The sequence below is a fragment of the Urocampus carinirostris genome, chromosome 3 (genome assembly GCF_059441175.1).
Source record: "Urocampus carinirostris isolate Australia breed hairy pipefish chromosome 3, RoL_Ucar_1.0, whole genome shotgun sequence".
Taxonomy (NCBI): Eukaryota; Metazoa; Chordata; class Actinopteri; order Syngnathiformes; family Syngnathidae; genus Urocampus; species Urocampus carinirostris.
In genome coordinates this window covers 57,427,625-57,444,322 of record NC_142351.1, presented here as the reverse complement: position 1 = coordinate 57,444,322, position 16,698 = coordinate 57,427,625, and the positions used below count along the sequence as shown (strand labels likewise).

Genomic DNA, 16,698 nt, shown 5'->3' with positions numbered 1-16,698 from the left:
TTTACTCATCAGGAAGACAGAGAAGTGAAAGCAGCTCGTATTTAAAGAATTTTTGTGACTTCATTTAAAGCAGCACACGACAAGAGACCTCAACAAAACACTTTATTTTCACATTGCATTGGCACAGTTTCCATTAAGAGCCTTCATGAAATATGTCAGTTTGAAATTCATTTTCACGAAAGCATATAAGGAACTGTTTCCTTTACATCACAACTCCTAAAAGTCAGGTGACGTTCGAGAACACAATTAGGTAATATTTTAAGTTGGGCAGTCAAACAAAACATTCATATGTATTTCACAATAGGTGAGGTTATAAAACCACTGCCAATTTAAAGTTAAGTAAACACCATACATGGTTTGATTATTGTGCTCCGTGTCGATAAGTGTCAATGCTTTACATTTAAGTCACCCAATAACAGTTTCCTTGTAATTCAGTGCTGCGTGTGCATGCCCGATTTTAGAAAGGTCATCGTTATTTTAGCAAAATATTGCATATGTAGAATAGGAGCAATGACAGAAAATTCATCTTTTTTTAAATCCCCTCTCAAGGGTGGCCATTTTACATTTTTGTCATTCGAAGATGAGGTCACATATACTAAGGTAACGCTGATCGTTCATGGCTCATCGTCAAAAAGAAGGTGAGACTTAAAAATACTGCTCTGAATTAGTGAGGCAACATTGAGAAAACATACTGTTTAACCCAAAAAAGGACCCATTATTTTTACAGAACAATGTACAAAAAAAATGTCTACACAACTGTTGAAATGTAAGGCAAGAATCCCCAATTCCTCCTTGAACAGAACATGATATCCAAAACATATTGACGGGAAAATACATTATGGATTAGTGAAAGCGTGGCTTAAATTTTTGGCCATTTTTCTTCTTCAGAAAATAACTCTCGCATCCCATAAATCACGTTTGTCTGTGACTTCAGCCTTTTTTACCTCTTACTTCGTCCTTTAATTAAATGTTAGATTTAGTTGTACGAATAAGAAATGTTCACCCCAGATTGCAAAAAGGCATTTGAGAGAGGTGTATAGACATTATTTTTTCTTTCAATGATCGTAGATTATAGGTCAAGTTGAAGTTAAACTGGAGAAAAAATGTATTTTTTTGTGTCCCTCTCAAGCCCTTAGGACAAAGCAGCAATGCAACACATTTTGGGGAAAAACAACACGTGCAATGAATGCTTACAAAAAGAGAAAATAACAGTTCTCAAAACTTTGGTAAGACAGATATTGAGATGTCAACACTATATTAATGCATCTGGTTTTGATTCAGTTTAGTGAGATACTTTAAGATGCTTTCCATACTCTTATGGTATTGAAAATAATCTTTGATAGGAAAAAAAATGGCGTGATTGTTTTTTTTTCAGGCTGTAGATGCACCACAGAAAGCCTTTAGGATTAAACCTAAATCTGATCTTCTGTTGCAGAATAAGATAAAATGATGAAACTGTGGTTTGCATGCTCTCATTTGCCCCACCTGGTAATCCTCAAGACACGTTTTGGTTCATATGTGGACGGTATCAAGTAGTGCATACTATACATGTCAGTTACTGCTCTCTCGAGGTCAGAAAGGGGGGAGGGCGAGGTGGTCTTCTATAAAGGTCAGCAACAGATGGAGAGCTTAGCAACCTCAGTTGAGCCAGCCGGTAACGAGCTCATGGCAGGGGGAGGGAGACACGGCGTCCATGTAAGTCAAAGAAGCTGCTGCTGTATTAGGTGATCCTCTCATGCTGGATTTGGTAGTAACAGGCCTGTGGGAGAACATGGAGCAATGTCTATAATTGCGAAGCTTTTTTCAAGCCAAGAGAGTCAGTTAATAACTGGTTATGTATATTTGGGGTACCATAAATTCTGTACCATAGAGCACACCTGAGTAAAAGCTGCATGCGCAAATTTAAGAAACAATTTCAAATTGGTCTTTATGCGAAGCGCACCGAATATAAAGCAACAGGCTTAAAAGGTGGAGTGCATTGATTGAGGTGTCATCAAAAAAGTTGAAAGTTAAACATGATCTCTTCTACTCATTCAGTGTCGTATAAAATACCTTTTCAGAAGCTTTGAGCACCAAAATGTAAAAATGTTTTTCTTGTTTTATTTTAAAAGAAACCGTTACAGAGGATTTGGCTCTGCTTATCAGTAAGTATGAAGCCTCTCGGAATAATTTCCTGTATGACGAGTCACCGTTAGATGGCAGTGTTTTGTATGTGTATTTGTATGATGCTGTTCTCCTAGATATTAGAGGTGGGGATTTTTTTCATGTTCAACATCAGTTCTAGGCGCCACCTTAGGCGACCTGCCGCCAGAAAACGCGTGGCCACATTAGGCATTACAGCTAGGGTAATCCGTGGGAAGTTCCCGCAGACAACCTTGCTACCATCCGCCTCATGGGGAAAAAAGCTACCATATTTGAAGCAACAGTGATTAAAATGTAGGAAAAAAGTTTCAGCTAATAGTTCAGAATTTATGACAATTTGAAAGTGCGGGAACACTTAAAGTGGACTTGAGAATAAAAGTAAAATGGCGTAATGAATCAAATTTGTCAAGGTGCCATTCACAGTTTTACAGGCGTCATGATTACCTTCAAAGTGGTGAACATGATTCCATGCTCCCCGTGCTGGATGCAAGGGTCCATCAAGTCTTCAATCAAGTTCACCTCTGACCCAAGGTTCCTGATGCTAATGTTAGACAAAATAATTTGTATTGCCACTGACTAATTATGATATGTTGAATAATTTAACTTATTGTTTACCGAGCGCGGAGTACCACATAGAGAAAAACAGGAAACAAGTCATCCATGGACCAGAGGAAGTCCTGCTTCAGCAGGGACTGCACTTCTTTTGTAATCTCCTCAAAAGTCGACTGAATGACGTTCAGCTTGTCTGACGGGGTAAACGTTGTGCTGAAAATAATTGACAAAGAAAGATTAACACAATTTTTTAAAAGCCTCGAAATAAAGGTATTTTATTCCTACTGTTAAAACGTGAACCCAATGTAAAGTAGTACAGAAGAAGAAAATCGAAATCCAGTAAAATAGTCATGTTTAATAAAATGTTACATGCTCAATACATTTAGATCAAACCTATGAGCCTGGAGGGCACATTTGAATTTCAAATGTTCCAATAATCAATTCAAAACCAGCGTTAAAAGATCAGAATAATTCCCAGGCTTTTTTCGACCTTGCTAATCATTTGAATTTGTCGAGGTAATAATTCAAAACATGTAGCCTCCAGGCCCTTAAGGACAGGAGTTGCAGTTTGTGCTCATCCGTTTTCTCTTTTCGTGTGAAAGATTGCATGAATACATTTATTTTAATTAAGTAAGCATATTTATGGAAAAAAAGGATAATTTCTTTCACTGCCAGCCAAATTAAAAGTAAAATGGAAGCTTGACGTCAGGATTGCTGAAAATAGTTTTGTTTCTAAAAACTAAAAATTTGATATAAATCTCAAGTAAATAAGAGGCAATATCTACTGTATATTTGACAGCCAAATATAATTTTGTTGGAAAAACAAAACCAATTAAAACATTCATCAACACTCAAAACTCATCAACAGTTAACCCTGTAGAATTTGACATTTATAACCATCTAGGGCAGGGGTGTCCAACCTTAGTCAAGTTGAGAGCTACTTCTAGTTACTAATTAGTGCAAAGAGCACCTAGTTTGATAGGCATTTTTAAAACAACAACTTTCGTTATTTCTATGTTGTTATTATATCATTACAGTACTATTTTATTACCAGGTTAATTATTTGAAGTTGGGTCAAATAGACTCCATCAACCACAGGAAAAAGGTTTCACTAGATAATCACAATGACCCAGCACTGGTGAGCTATTTTTAAAACAGGTTCTTGGGCACCTCAGCCGTCTTAGAGGGCACCACGTTGGAGAACCCTGATCTTGGGCATTGGTATAAAAAAGAAACTATTGAAGTCCATAACTCCAATGTCAGTGAACAGATTCAATACATTTTCATTCAGAGAGGTGAACTACTAGATTCATGAAGTTCGACTGAGGAAAAGCAAATTGTGTGTCTCAAGACTCTCAAGCTTTGCCCTTGAATGAAATACATTTAACTCCTGGTAGAAGTGATTGCTCAAAAAGGACAGACCTGATTTGCTGCAGAGTTTCAACTGCAGAAGCAAAGCAAGTATCCTTGATGATGGAAAGAACCTGAACAAAACGCATGCCCAGACAAACGTTAAAAATTGGGTGATGAAAATATAAAGCTGAAGCCAAACAACTCAAACTACCTGCAGGTTTTCTGCTGGTGCTGGTATGGAGACTGAAACGGGCCAAAACTTCCTGAAAGAAAGCAAAATAAATTGAATGCATAAAGCCAATGTTTAAAGAGGTTGTCTATCTCGTGAGACATACTGCTGGACACCCAGAAAGGCAAGCAAAGCAGAATCAGGTTGCTTGTTAAGGCGGAGGACACATTCCCAGTACACATCGTCCTCCCGCTCCTTGTCGAGAGCGTAGAGGGTGAAGAGCGGAGGGTAGAGGCGGGGCAGCAGGACAGGAAGCAGCAGAACCAAGCTGCTCACCACTTGACTGACAAGGGGCGGCTCCATCTTCACATTCATATTCTGCTTGGTGGCCTCCTGTTCCGACAAACTTTCCAATATTGGGTCTGACTGCTTCTCTTGTATCTTTCTAATTATACCGCCATCTTCTGGCAAGTCTGGGAACAAAAACCTGTGAGGTCACAAGCAAACAAATCAGGATTACATGAAAAAATACATATTACCATATTTATTCAAAGTAAAATTAGTTGGGGCATCAGAGAATTTCTCAGAATTAAATTTTCAAGAAATCTTCCTTTCTTTGTCCGACAGAGAAAATGAAGGGCGTTTAATTGGACATGTTTATGTAGCTTTACCCTGAGTTTTATGATACAGTGATGGATTTTGGACAGACACACATATAAAGCTTAAACACTTAATTGTTAAACCCAATGGCCAATAGTTTCTGAGATACCTATAGGAACAAACACACTCTAGTGGCTATCTCTTTAGTAACTCACAAGACCTAAGAATAAGAGCTAACATGAACTGAATTTAAATAGTATTTGCTCATTCTGTGCGAGAGTCCACTCCACTGAGCTAAAATAAAAGGGATAGGACAGGAAAGGACACTAGAGCTAAACATCACCAGTGTGTCTCCCCCTAGATATGTCTTCCACCTGCCACCCGATTGTAACCCTCCTAAACAGGGATTAACTTGCGGACCTTTGGTTGAAGGATTCTTGTGGTAAGAGGTTCCAGATATCTCTCAGACATGTGAACATTGTAACCCTTGGCGAGCATGATGACTCTACCTTAAGGTCTGCAAAAACTTCAAGTTCAATAGGGTTTCGGCACCTGTACTAAAGCAGTGGTTGGCCCAGTGAGAGCTGGAGTGCGGGGCATCGAAAAAAGAGGTTCTCATGATGTTCCTCTAACTGGAGCACATTGCTAAGAATCATTGTTAACTTGCTGTCCGAGTGTATTGAGCAAAATTGAGGTGGTGTCCACTGCTTGTACTGTTCTTCAATATTTGTCTCCAACGCTTATTGTCTGGCTTGGTCAGCTGTTGCGTAGGATGCAGAGAGATGTGTACAATCACCACCTGACTCTGTGACCAGACCACACGTGGTGACATCTTCAACTTTGTAGCCAGTGACACAACACTTAGTCAACTAAGAATGTCAGGTGGAATGAAGATGTTTGATCCAGTCTTCTAATGCTTGAGGGATCATTTGCCTTCAGATGGTGGACAGACTATGTCGTTATCATCCTCTGGGGTTCTTCATCACTTTTAGACATCAGGCTGGACGTTGTCATCATCTACTCAAGCTCCTTTTCATAAAGGGACCGCTTGGTTGTTGTGTTGTCAGCTTGAAGCTCCTCTCGTCGTTTCATCTTAAGCTGCAAGTTTTTATGTAATGCACAAAATGTGACAACTCAGTATGCCTGCATGTTAGCCAAGAAAGCTCGGTCTTCAGGGTTATCAATCAGCTCCTTAACATTTGAAGGCCACAGCAGAAATGTGGCATTAAGTCACTAGTCCAATTTCTTAAATTATGTAACCGTAGCTTCACTGTAACGCTAGGTTTGGGAGAATTTTCGCAGCTTGTTCTTGGTGTTAAGAGAGTCTACAATCTTGTGGCATGCACGTATGTCGCTCACTATTGGTATGTTGGCCTGCTTGTAAAATGGCCGCACATGCTCCAGTTCTAGGACGACCTTGGCTCCCTAAAACAGTGACATCTATATGGCAACCAAGGAGGACTGCTTACCACTTCATCCAAACAAAACAAATTTGCAGTGGCACCCCTTTATAACAATGTATTGGAATAATATTTTGTATGGGTTGTTTTAACATACAGGTATATTGGAACCGTTTAAGAACCCAGTCATATAAAAATTCAAGAATTACGTTTTTTCATGCACCCTAATATATAGTAATGTATAGTAAAATAAGTAATACACTTATAATGAAAGAAAAATACTAAATTTAAAATACAAAAAGAAAAAAATGTTATAAATGCTGCAAAAACGACAATATTTGTTTTTTAATTTTGCAGTGTGAGAAAGTGGCTTAAAGTAGTAAAAAGAACTAAAACTAACCTAACAATCTGGAAGATCCGTGTAAGGTAAGATTTCAGCTCGCTGACAGCCTGCGGCAGGAGCCGGCGGTTTGCTCCAACTCCTACATAAGTCATTCTGTAAACTGCCACTAAGGCTTCCACAAGCCTGCCAAGAGGGTGCAGCGGGGTGTCACATGCCTAAGAATAAAACATTTGTAAAAATGTCAGATTGAGTGGCTTTTCGCAGCAAACATTTTTCAAGTGCTTAGTAACAATTGTATTTCCCAGCCAAAATGAACGTAATGTTTTACAACATCAAATCGTTGCCCTTCTCGTCCGAAATAAAATGCTTTTATTACACTTAAATGTAATAACCAGGGTAGCAGCAATCAGTATTTTAATATTCAATTAATCTGTTAATTAATCAAACAATGTATTTTATCCATTTCAATCCCCGTATTCTAAAACTGGATGTTAGTTGGAATACGTTTTGTAGAAAACATGAATTGTAGTTTGGTTGCAAGTAGGCCCAGGAAAAGACAAAATGTTGATCATATTCTCCGAAGTAAAGCAATTAAATCCCCATATTTAGGCTGAAATTTTATACATAAAAAAAAAAAATCATTTTTTGAGACCCCAAAATTGTACATCGTTTAGAAATTTTTCACTCTTTAGATTGGTCTTTTTGCTCTTCAACAATAAAACCCACATCTGTGAGCTAGCTGAATTATTACACACGTTCCTTAAAAAGTTTTTCATTTACAAACTTATCTTTATTTATCTTATGGAAGTCTGTAATCAAATTGCTGCGATGACAAGTAGATTTTTCTTGAAGAATGAATAAAGACAGTATCTCCAGGCTGTTTATCTTCTAGTCTGCGGACTTTCTGGTTGACTTCATGTGTTATCAGTAAGTCAGTTTGTGCTCTGATTCGTCCATCTTGTGTCAAAGTCAGCACAATGCAAGCAGAGTTAATGTAAATTATATGTTGTTAATAATTAACCCCAAAAAATACATTTTTTTTAAGGCGAATGAAAACTTTAAAGTCATCTGTACCTTGATGAGGTAAAGATGAATAGCATGGTATCGCTCCATAGTAATGGGTCCTACATGCTGAGGGATCATCTCTAAACTTTCCAGAGTTCTGCTATGACTTCGGGACAAAAGTTCTGGGCTATGGGATGCACAAAAAATGTGATTTAAAATGTGGCGCAGGAAAAAAACACAGCGTCTGAGCCTCCAATGCAAAAATTAAAAAGGCACCTTTCCAGAATGTGACGTCGGTTCGTGGTCAGAGCCACTGCAATATTGTCCCATGCCTTGCAGTTGTCGCCCTGGCCAGGCTCCTCGCAGCCAAGTTGGCCCCAGCACTCATCAAACACCGGCTGCCACTTTTCCTCCGCGCCTACACACAATCGGCCCAGCTTCCTGTCTCATTTTAAACACACAAACACACGAAGATGAAATGCTGAAACATCTCTGGCAATCTCCCGTGACTATAACAATCAATGTACTTCATGTTTCATTAGACACTGGCTCGATGAGGTAATTTATTAGAACCTACACAGATCGAATCTTTTCCTTGTCAGTTTCAAACATGTTGGGTTTAAAGTAGGAGCCTGTTACTTTAGGACCGGCACCCCATTCACCGTTGAAGGACCCTTCCAAGTAATCGCCATTGGCCATCGTCAGCACACCCTAACATTACAGATTTTTACATAAGGTAAGAAAACAGGAAACTTGCAAAGCAGATGAAAGTGTTGTAGTAATAATAATAATAATAATAATAATGAAAGCTTAATCACTGAAATACAAACTAACAGTGAAAAAGGCTACAAAGAGGGAGAAAAAAACTGTCAGAAAACAAAGGACAAGTGAAATATTAGGATTTAATGGACAACAATATGAACTTTTGGAAAAAAGACAGGATGACTTTCAAGAGTATGGAGGAAAAAATTGGCTACAACTAAACTCACTTTTCCATTAAGGGTCCAGTCATCAGAGAATTCCCCCTCGTATGTCGTATCGTCCTCAGATAGAAGTACTCCGGTCCCCTGAAAGGCAAAATGCAACGCCTCAACTTGTCTCATTGCTGCCAAATGTTTTACGAAAGAATGTGAACAGATTTTCGATTCAATAGAAACACTTTTGCATATCGGAGCGTAAGCGTGCAAAGGTGTGGCCATGTACTCTGAAGCAAGTACGTGGAGTGGGTGGTGATTTTATAAGAGAGTGGTCAACAACCATTGAGGTTGTTTGGTACCAAGCCGCAGAGATAGAAGTAAAAGTTGCCTTATTATTTTACTGTTACCAAATATAACGCACATTTCGCTCATAGTTGAGGTTTTAAGTGTAAGACATTCAACGTTTAGTCAGCACTCTGTTTTGCAATGTCAAAACGAAATGATAAAAAAATATCAAACGCGCGCAGAGAATACCACAGTAGCTCTAATTAAATGATTCAAAAAGATTGAATTATCTGATGTGTCACTAGGCGTGGATGTGTGGTTTGGTTTTATCTCGCATCTGTAAAATAAAAGGGACATTTTAGGTTGTCTTGAGGCCAGCAAAGAGGCAAGAAGTCTCGCTTAACAAGTAGCCAAAGTTCTGTGGGAATCAGCGAATGGGTAAGAAGCTTGAGCTTAGAAAGAGACCACACGGAGTTCTAATTGAATCCAGCTCGTGGGCAAGAAGTTTGAGCTGAACAAGAGACCAATCAGGTCTGAAGTGGATAGAGACGAGCCGGGAGCAAAGGATCAAGTCCTTTTGCAGCAAGCAAAAAACAGGTTCTATTTTTTGAACCAGCAACCTCCCGCTTCTTCTGTGTTGGGCCGCTAAACTTGGCTGGATAAAAGAGCCCCCGGGACAAAGAAAGAACTAACAACGAATCACCGCGTCAATGCCTTGCACCCAGTTATTCTGGTCCAGACCAGGCTACCGTGAATGCAGCTCTCCTGTCTAGAAAATCAGAACAGGCCTCAATCATCAAACCGAAATCAAAATTAATCTAATGATGCCGGGTATAAATGGTTGTGTCTTTAGGGGAAACCTATCAAATTACAATAATGGCCATTTGCCTTAACTTCTATCTACAGTAAATGTTAAGCAAACTAAATTGGTTTTCTATTTGAATGGGGCCAGCCATGATCGCACTTTCTAGCTCACTTAGTTTTATTTCCTTATCCTTATTTGGTTGTGTTCATCAAGTTTTCTCTATTTAAGATTAGTAAAAAAAAAATCCCAAAATTCAAGTGTGTTTGTCTTGATTATAGTATGTTGAACTATCAAAATCAGTGAAAAGAACTCACTTAAACTTGTTTTGTAGCCAATCCTTTAGAGTCATTAAATTGTTTTTCATCTATTTTCCTGAAAAACCATCTAAACACGTATGTTGAGCTCTGTTGAGCTAAATATAAACCCTGCTTTTGAATTTAATTGGTCAATCGATTATTTGTTCAATTTGTTTAACGACCACCCAAATTCACCATATACGGTATGTCACAATAATTGAGCAATCAGTCAAAAAATTTCGCTGACCACATTCGAACACCACAGGATGCGACAGGATGCCAAAGTTGATGACAAAGGAAAAGGCTATAGATTTTATCTCATCATCATACTATTTTTACTCATGGTACCACATTGTTGAATACATGGGGCCATGATTAAAATCATTTCCTGACAACTTAACAATGAACAAAATACCAAAATAAAATTTAAAATGTATTCATTTCCTGTCCGATTCATTATCAGATACACCAAGACTTGTTTTCCTCGTTGTGCTTTTTTTGCATTTATCTACATGTTTCAGGATGCCTTTTTGTCTTTTCTAATTGTTAGAAAATTTTAGACTAATATTCGTCTGTGGTATCGTGAGTGAAATAGTGTGATGAGATAAAATCGAAGCTTTTTTCTTATGTCTTCTAAATTGTTTGTAGTCCAGCAATTACAAAGTGGATTTAGGTTTATTATTATTATTGTCATTTATACAAATATTTTGAGCCCTGCTGCGAGACTATCGTGGCATGGTAAACCAGCCCTTGGTACAGAACAGGTTGGGGATAGAGATAAGAGATAGAAAACTTGAGTAAACAAACTCCATTGAAATGCATCCATTAGGAACAAGATTGTTGAACTGTGACATGGATTTAGATTTAAGAAAAAAACTAATAGCTAAGTAGCCAGCAGCCAAACAGTTATAGAAAAATTTTATGGATTTAGGGCATTTCTGTGATTGTCTGGCAACCAGTTCAGGGTGCCCTCTGCCCACTGCCCGAAGATAGCTGTGATGGGCTCCAGCACGCCCGCGACCCTACTGAGGATAAGTTGTGCAGATAATGGAAGGACGGATGTTTGTTTTCTCATTATTTTTCAACGTTTTCTCTTACCATCATTTTATTGTCTTTGAAGGATCCCTCGTAATAAAGGCCAAACTGTGTGACCACGACGCCCGTGCCTTGACGCATGTTGTCCTGCCACGTACCAATGTACTTCTCGCCTCTGACAGAGCAAAAACACACAAAGCTCTTTCCGTGACTTAAATCAGAAGAGAGGTCTTATTCATTCCACCGCAAACAGCCACGTACTTGGTGATGTCATCAAATACGCCATAGCCAGTTTTCTTGTCTTGTACCCACTGGCCAATGAATACGCTCGGTGAGGAGGTGTTGAGCTTGCCACTGCGCAGCATCCCATGGCCGTGCCGCAGACCCTCCTGGTAGGATCCATCGTAGACTTCAGCGCTGGCATATCTGTGCATAGGGTCAGGCTGATTAATCATTTGAACAGGTTTATAAAAATGTGCAATAATTAATCAATGTTTATAAATCACTTTAACACGGCAACAACTTTACTTTTACATCAGAAAAATGTTTCCATTAAAATGAATTTAAATTTAAATCTGCTCTTATGCCCTGAAGACGACAACAGATTTCTATTTTGCACCTTTGTATTTTAAATAAGAATAGTGAATGTTTATAGAATATTTAAGATGAAACTAGCCCATAGAGTCTACTGTAGATTTATATGTTATATCTGGAAGTGCTATTGTGTGTGCTTCAAGTTCCGTTTAAGGGATTTAATTTTGTAGTTTAGTGTTGCACTGTGATTTCAAATTTGATTTGTGTTTGATGAGAAACTGATTGATTCTATGTGTTAGAAGGGCAACGTGTGAGTCGACTTTCTCCTTGAGTGATTAATAAAATAACAAAATGTATATTTTGTTTGATAAAAAAATGTTAAGAAATTGAGAAAAGCAATTAAGGAAAAGGACCATCTTTCCAAGAAAAAATTGTAATGTTCTACTGGAAGGTTACGTTGACAAAATCTTTCAGATGTTCTTTTTCAGTTTTTACAAAAAACTTCAAGTGTAAAAAAAGAAAAGCAATATTAAGTACTTTTACCATTTTTCTTAACTATTAGAAAATTAGCATAATTTAAACAATTTAACTCAATTATCTACCGATATAATTTTTTTAAGTAAATTAAAAGTTTTTAAGGTGCAGAGGTTTGAAACTCTTTTTTATATGATTAAGCAAAAATAGAAAAAACATCTTTATATATTGTCAAAGTTCCAGTATAAATACCACAAAGGTACAAAATTCCTACCTGTACGTGCCCACGCCATGCATTTTGCCGTCCTTCCAATAACCTTGATAGTGATCAATTTTGTCCAAGGTCTTATTTGGAGCCACAAACTCCCCAAAACTAAACAAAACATGTTATGAACAGGGTATCAAATCTCCCTCTCCCTTATCTTTGCTCAAACTATCGCAAACTCACCCATCCTCCTGTCCATTTTTAAACGACCCTGTGTAAATCCTCCCATCAGGCCATTTGAGCACACCTCTGAAACAAAAAAAACTATGACAATCACATATCTTAGACTAGAAGAGGATAGCTAATTCAACAGGTCCCACCGTCCGTGGGGTTTTCCACCCAGCCAGCGGCCATCGTAGGTTGCCTCTTTTAGTCTTCCGTCCTTATAAAAGGTGTATGTAGCGCTCCTACAAATGGGGGGCTCAAACTTTTGTCCCTCACTTATTATATTCAGGGCCTGGGCAACTGCTTGGTTGATGCATCGGATCCACTTTGCCTGCCACAGGAGCAAAATAAATAATGACTGGCAGCCATTTACCTGGATCACCCAACAAATGTATGGTTTTCGTCTACCTTTTCCATGGCCGAGCTGGCTATTAGTGTGAACATTTCTTCTGGTGTGATCAGTTTAAGTCCATGACTCCTCAAAAATGACAAATAAACACAGTCAGGTATAACTTAAGTACTGTAAAAGTATTTTTGTTTATTGATTTACATGCCAAAATAGATCACTCACAGCCCAGTGTTGTCCTCTGGAATAGACTCCACCCACAACGTGGCCAAGGGGAAAACATGATGAGTGGAAAACTGTTGGGGTAGGATGAAAGATGAAAGTCAGATAAAAGGTAGTGACCTCATTTACTTGAGATTGAGAGGCAGAGTACACCAAAGAGTAAAGAGATAAAAACTGGTGACACCAACCACAGATCAACCTAGTTCAATTTCATGATATGACCAAATTAATGCATCATCACACAAACGTATCTTTGTGTAGAAAAATGGTTGGCGTCAGTCTTCTTTTCACAAGTCTTTGGTTTTCCTTGAGGTTGAAAAAGGTTTGAAACTTGGAAAATTGATGATAAACAACACTTTGAATTGCAATGTTTGTTTTAAACATAGGCTAGTTCCCAGCCAAGGTCAACACATCCTCAATCTTCTCAGCTCGCACAGTCAAACACGCACACAATTATGACACAAAGCTTAATACTTACAAGGCTTTTATAAGGTGCCATGCCCTGGGAGCATGAGGGCAAGCACACACAAACGCTTGAAAACACACTGCTTTACGAAGTCCAAAACCGTGCACGCGTGTACGTTGTCAGGGAGCTTACCTGTGCATGGACAAGGGCGTCATTAAAAAGGATGAACCAGTTGACAGAGAACCGTCCAGCATTCTGCAGTGTCAGAGCTTTGTTGCTACTCTCACAAATGAGGCGGCGATGAGACTTTCGCAGAGACTCCTAAAAATTGCAAGATGAATTTTAAATTCAAGGAAAATATTAATTAAAAAACGTCCACGGTTTCGATAGTACTGATATGATTATTAATGATTATTTCGCATTGCCTGGGGTCTAAACAAGATTATTTACCGTCATCTTGCCAGGGAAGCCTTTCCAGAACAGAAATGTGTATTCAGTTTCCTTCCTCTTTTTCTTCAGCAGAAGATCCAGAGCTTCAAACTTGGAGTAGCTGTCCTGCAGTCGCTGATATTCAATAGAGCTCTAACAAAGCAAAAATGACACACAGATAAATGACATACCTGTTCACAATGATCATTTCGTTCAATGCACTTTTATTCATCTTTTCACAAAACACAGGTTTCTTTTTTTTCTTTTTTTTTAACAAAACAAAATTTTTGGTAATATCCTTTGGTGCTATTTACTAGAAAACAATAGCAGGTCTTGCACCAAACACCTCAAAACGAATAAATTCAATGAGTTGACCTACTACTTCGAAACACGTGGCCAGTTTGAGAAGCAATCGTCCATATTCCTGGAGATGAAGTGTAGGGAGACAGAAGAGTGCTACCAGCAGGTCTACCACTGGGACATTCCCTTCACTGGATTCCGCCAACCTCTGGAGTAGTTCAGCACTCTTTCCAAAATAATCTCTTGAAGGAGAATGTTCACTTGTCAATAAATATTCACCAAATCAGCTATCACAGGCATTTTTTCTTTTCTATCTAATGTGGTAAATTAATTATTAAAGAAGCAATAGACTGTATATCTTGTAGGGCTTGGACAAGCATTCAAAAATTTTTAGAAAGGTAATCGATTTAAATACTGGATTCGGACATTTGTTTTGGTCCTGCTTGCTAACGATGAAAAATGTGGCTCTATTTTGACTACCGTAAATTCCAGACTATAGAGCGCACCTGATTATAAGCCACACCCACCAAATTTTAAGAGGATAACCGCTTTTGTACGTACACAACCCGCACCTGTATATAAGCCGCATGCGCCCACATTAAATATGTAATACAATCATGAAATCAACCCAATCCCTATTTTAAGTCCCGCGATTTTAACTGAACATAAAGTTCACAGTTCAAAAACCACAGCCGGTAAAATTAACAGAAAATGATACCGGTACTTAAAATTTGATGCAGACCTGCAGAGTCCAGGTCCCGTTAAAAGTGATCCCAAGGAAAAAAAAGGGTATATTTCCAAAGGTAAGGGTGGGAGAAATATACATCCACTATTGTCTGCCGTGTCCACAAACACTCACCTTTACTGGTCCCCACTTCCCGTCATCCCCCGCGTCTGTTACGCCCCTTCTTTTTAATTGGTCAGTGCAAGGCTTATCAGAATAAGTGTCCAAAATAAATACATTACAAAAATATACAGTTGCAAATACATATTATACATGGTTACACATATTTACAAAGAAAGACGGTACACCGAGAGAGCTTTCAAAGCTTTAATAATAATATTATAACTTTTATCCCAAACCGTGCCTGTGAAGGGTAGCAAAACGCTACTAAGAACACGCTCGCAATTCAGTTAGCGGGTCTGTTAAAGAAAACATGCCGTACATGTAGAAGTCACGGTAAACCGTTCTCATCGTCCCCACTATAACTGGCTTCATCAAAGTTGTCCTCCTTTAGTATGGGAAAGAGACTTTGTCTTAAAGACTATGTCCCACGCTCCCTTATTCAAAAACACGCTACCAACACGCTCGCAAGGTAAAGTTTGCGTGCAGTAGCTCTGTTTCCTCCTTCTTTTGGACTGCTCGATTGCGTTTAGCTTGTAAGCTGCGTCATGTGCTTTGAACTCGAGCGCCGCTGGTGGCTGTTAGAAAAATTACATAAAATGGCCGCATCACTGAATAAGCCGCAGGGTTGAACGTTTGGGAAAAAAGTAGCGGCGTATAGTCCGGAATTTACGGTATTAAAGACCAGCAAAAAAGATTCCTTATGATGCCAGGGTTATAACTGTTATTTCCCGCTGTTGTTCTTTAATTTGGACTGCCTCATAGTCACAATCTGTCAAGATCATAGCTGTTTTTTGATTTCCACAACCTTTAGGGTATATTTCGGAGGACCTTTAGAAAAAAGTTAGGATTCTTAAATCTTGAGTGTTGTATGATCCAATCTTGTGTGTATGTATACACTCAATATATCCCTTGATCCCAAAACGAGCGCTCTACGTCCTGAGCTACTGCCGCCCCCACACATACATATGTATATATATATATATATATATATATATATATATATATATATATACACACATATATGTATACATATACATATATATATATATACACACATATATGTATACATATACATTTATATACATATATATACATATACATATATATATACACATATATGTATACATATACATATATATATATACACATATACATGTATATACATATACATATATATATATACACATATACATGTATATACATATACATATATATATATATACACGTATACATGTATATACATATACATATATATATATACACATATACATGTATATACATATACATATATATATATATATACACATATACATGTATATACATATACATATATATATATATACACATATACATGTATATACATATACATATATATATACACATATACATGTATATACATATACATATATATATACACATATACATGTATATACATATACATATACACATATACATGTATATACATATACATATACACATATACATGTATATACATATACATATACATATACACATATACATGTATATACATATACATATACATATACACATATACATGTATATACATATACATATACATATACACATATACATGTATATACATATACATATACATATACACATATACATGTATATACATATACATATACATATACACATATACATGTATATACATATACATATACATATACACATATACATGTATATACATATACATATATATATACACATATACATGTATATACATATACATTTACACATATACATGTATATACATATACATATATATATACACATATACATGTATA

At 37.5% G+C, this 16,698-nt stretch overlaps 1 protein-coding gene across 5 annotated transcripts in view; it reads right to left on the bottom strand.

Moving 5' to 3' along the window:
• Positions 1-84: 84 nt before the first annotated feature.
• The window catches only part of als2b (alsin Rho guanine nucleotide exchange factor ALS2 b), a 36,795-nt gene continuing 20,181 nt past the window's right edge, over positions 85-16,698 (bottom strand). For 2 of the 5 annotated variants that reach the window (XM_088332663.1, XM_088332668.1), the window contains 22 exons: positions 14,123-14,285; positions 13,765-13,896; positions 13,507-13,635; positions 13,387-13,410; positions 12,912-12,982; positions 12,749-12,818; positions 12,496-12,671; positions 12,359-12,424; positions 12,185-12,283; positions 11,164-11,328; positions 10,966-11,077; positions 8,554-8,631; positions 8,142-8,275; positions 7,841-8,005; positions 7,634-7,751; positions 6,617-6,774; positions 4,383-4,703; positions 4,259-4,310; positions 4,117-4,178; positions 2,758-2,907; positions 2,587-2,683; positions 85-1,759 (listed from right to left, as the gene is read on the bottom strand). In XM_088332663.1, coding sequence (XP_088188789.1) covers positions 1,721-1,759; positions 2,587-2,683; positions 2,758-2,907; positions 4,117-4,178; positions 4,259-4,310; positions 4,383-4,703; positions 6,617-6,774; positions 7,634-7,751; positions 7,841-8,005; positions 8,142-8,275; positions 8,554-8,631; positions 10,966-11,077; positions 11,164-11,328; positions 12,185-12,283; positions 12,359-12,424; positions 12,496-12,671; positions 12,749-12,818; positions 12,912-12,982; positions 13,387-13,410; positions 13,507-13,635; positions 13,765-13,896; positions 14,123-14,285 — 2,581 coding nt within the window. In that variant the 3' untranslated portion in view covers positions 85-1,720. The remainder of the gene's footprint in view (positions 1,760-2,586; positions 2,684-2,757; positions 2,908-4,116; positions 4,179-4,258; positions 4,311-4,382; positions 4,704-6,616; positions 6,775-7,633; positions 7,752-7,840; positions 8,006-8,141; positions 8,276-8,553; positions 8,632-10,965; positions 11,078-11,163; positions 11,329-12,184; positions 12,284-12,358; positions 12,425-12,495; positions 12,672-12,748; positions 12,819-12,911; positions 12,983-13,386; positions 13,411-13,506; positions 13,636-13,764; positions 13,897-14,122; positions 14,286-16,698) is intronic. The other 3 variants (XM_088332664.1, XM_088332665.1, XM_088332666.1) reach the window with 3 other exon arrangements.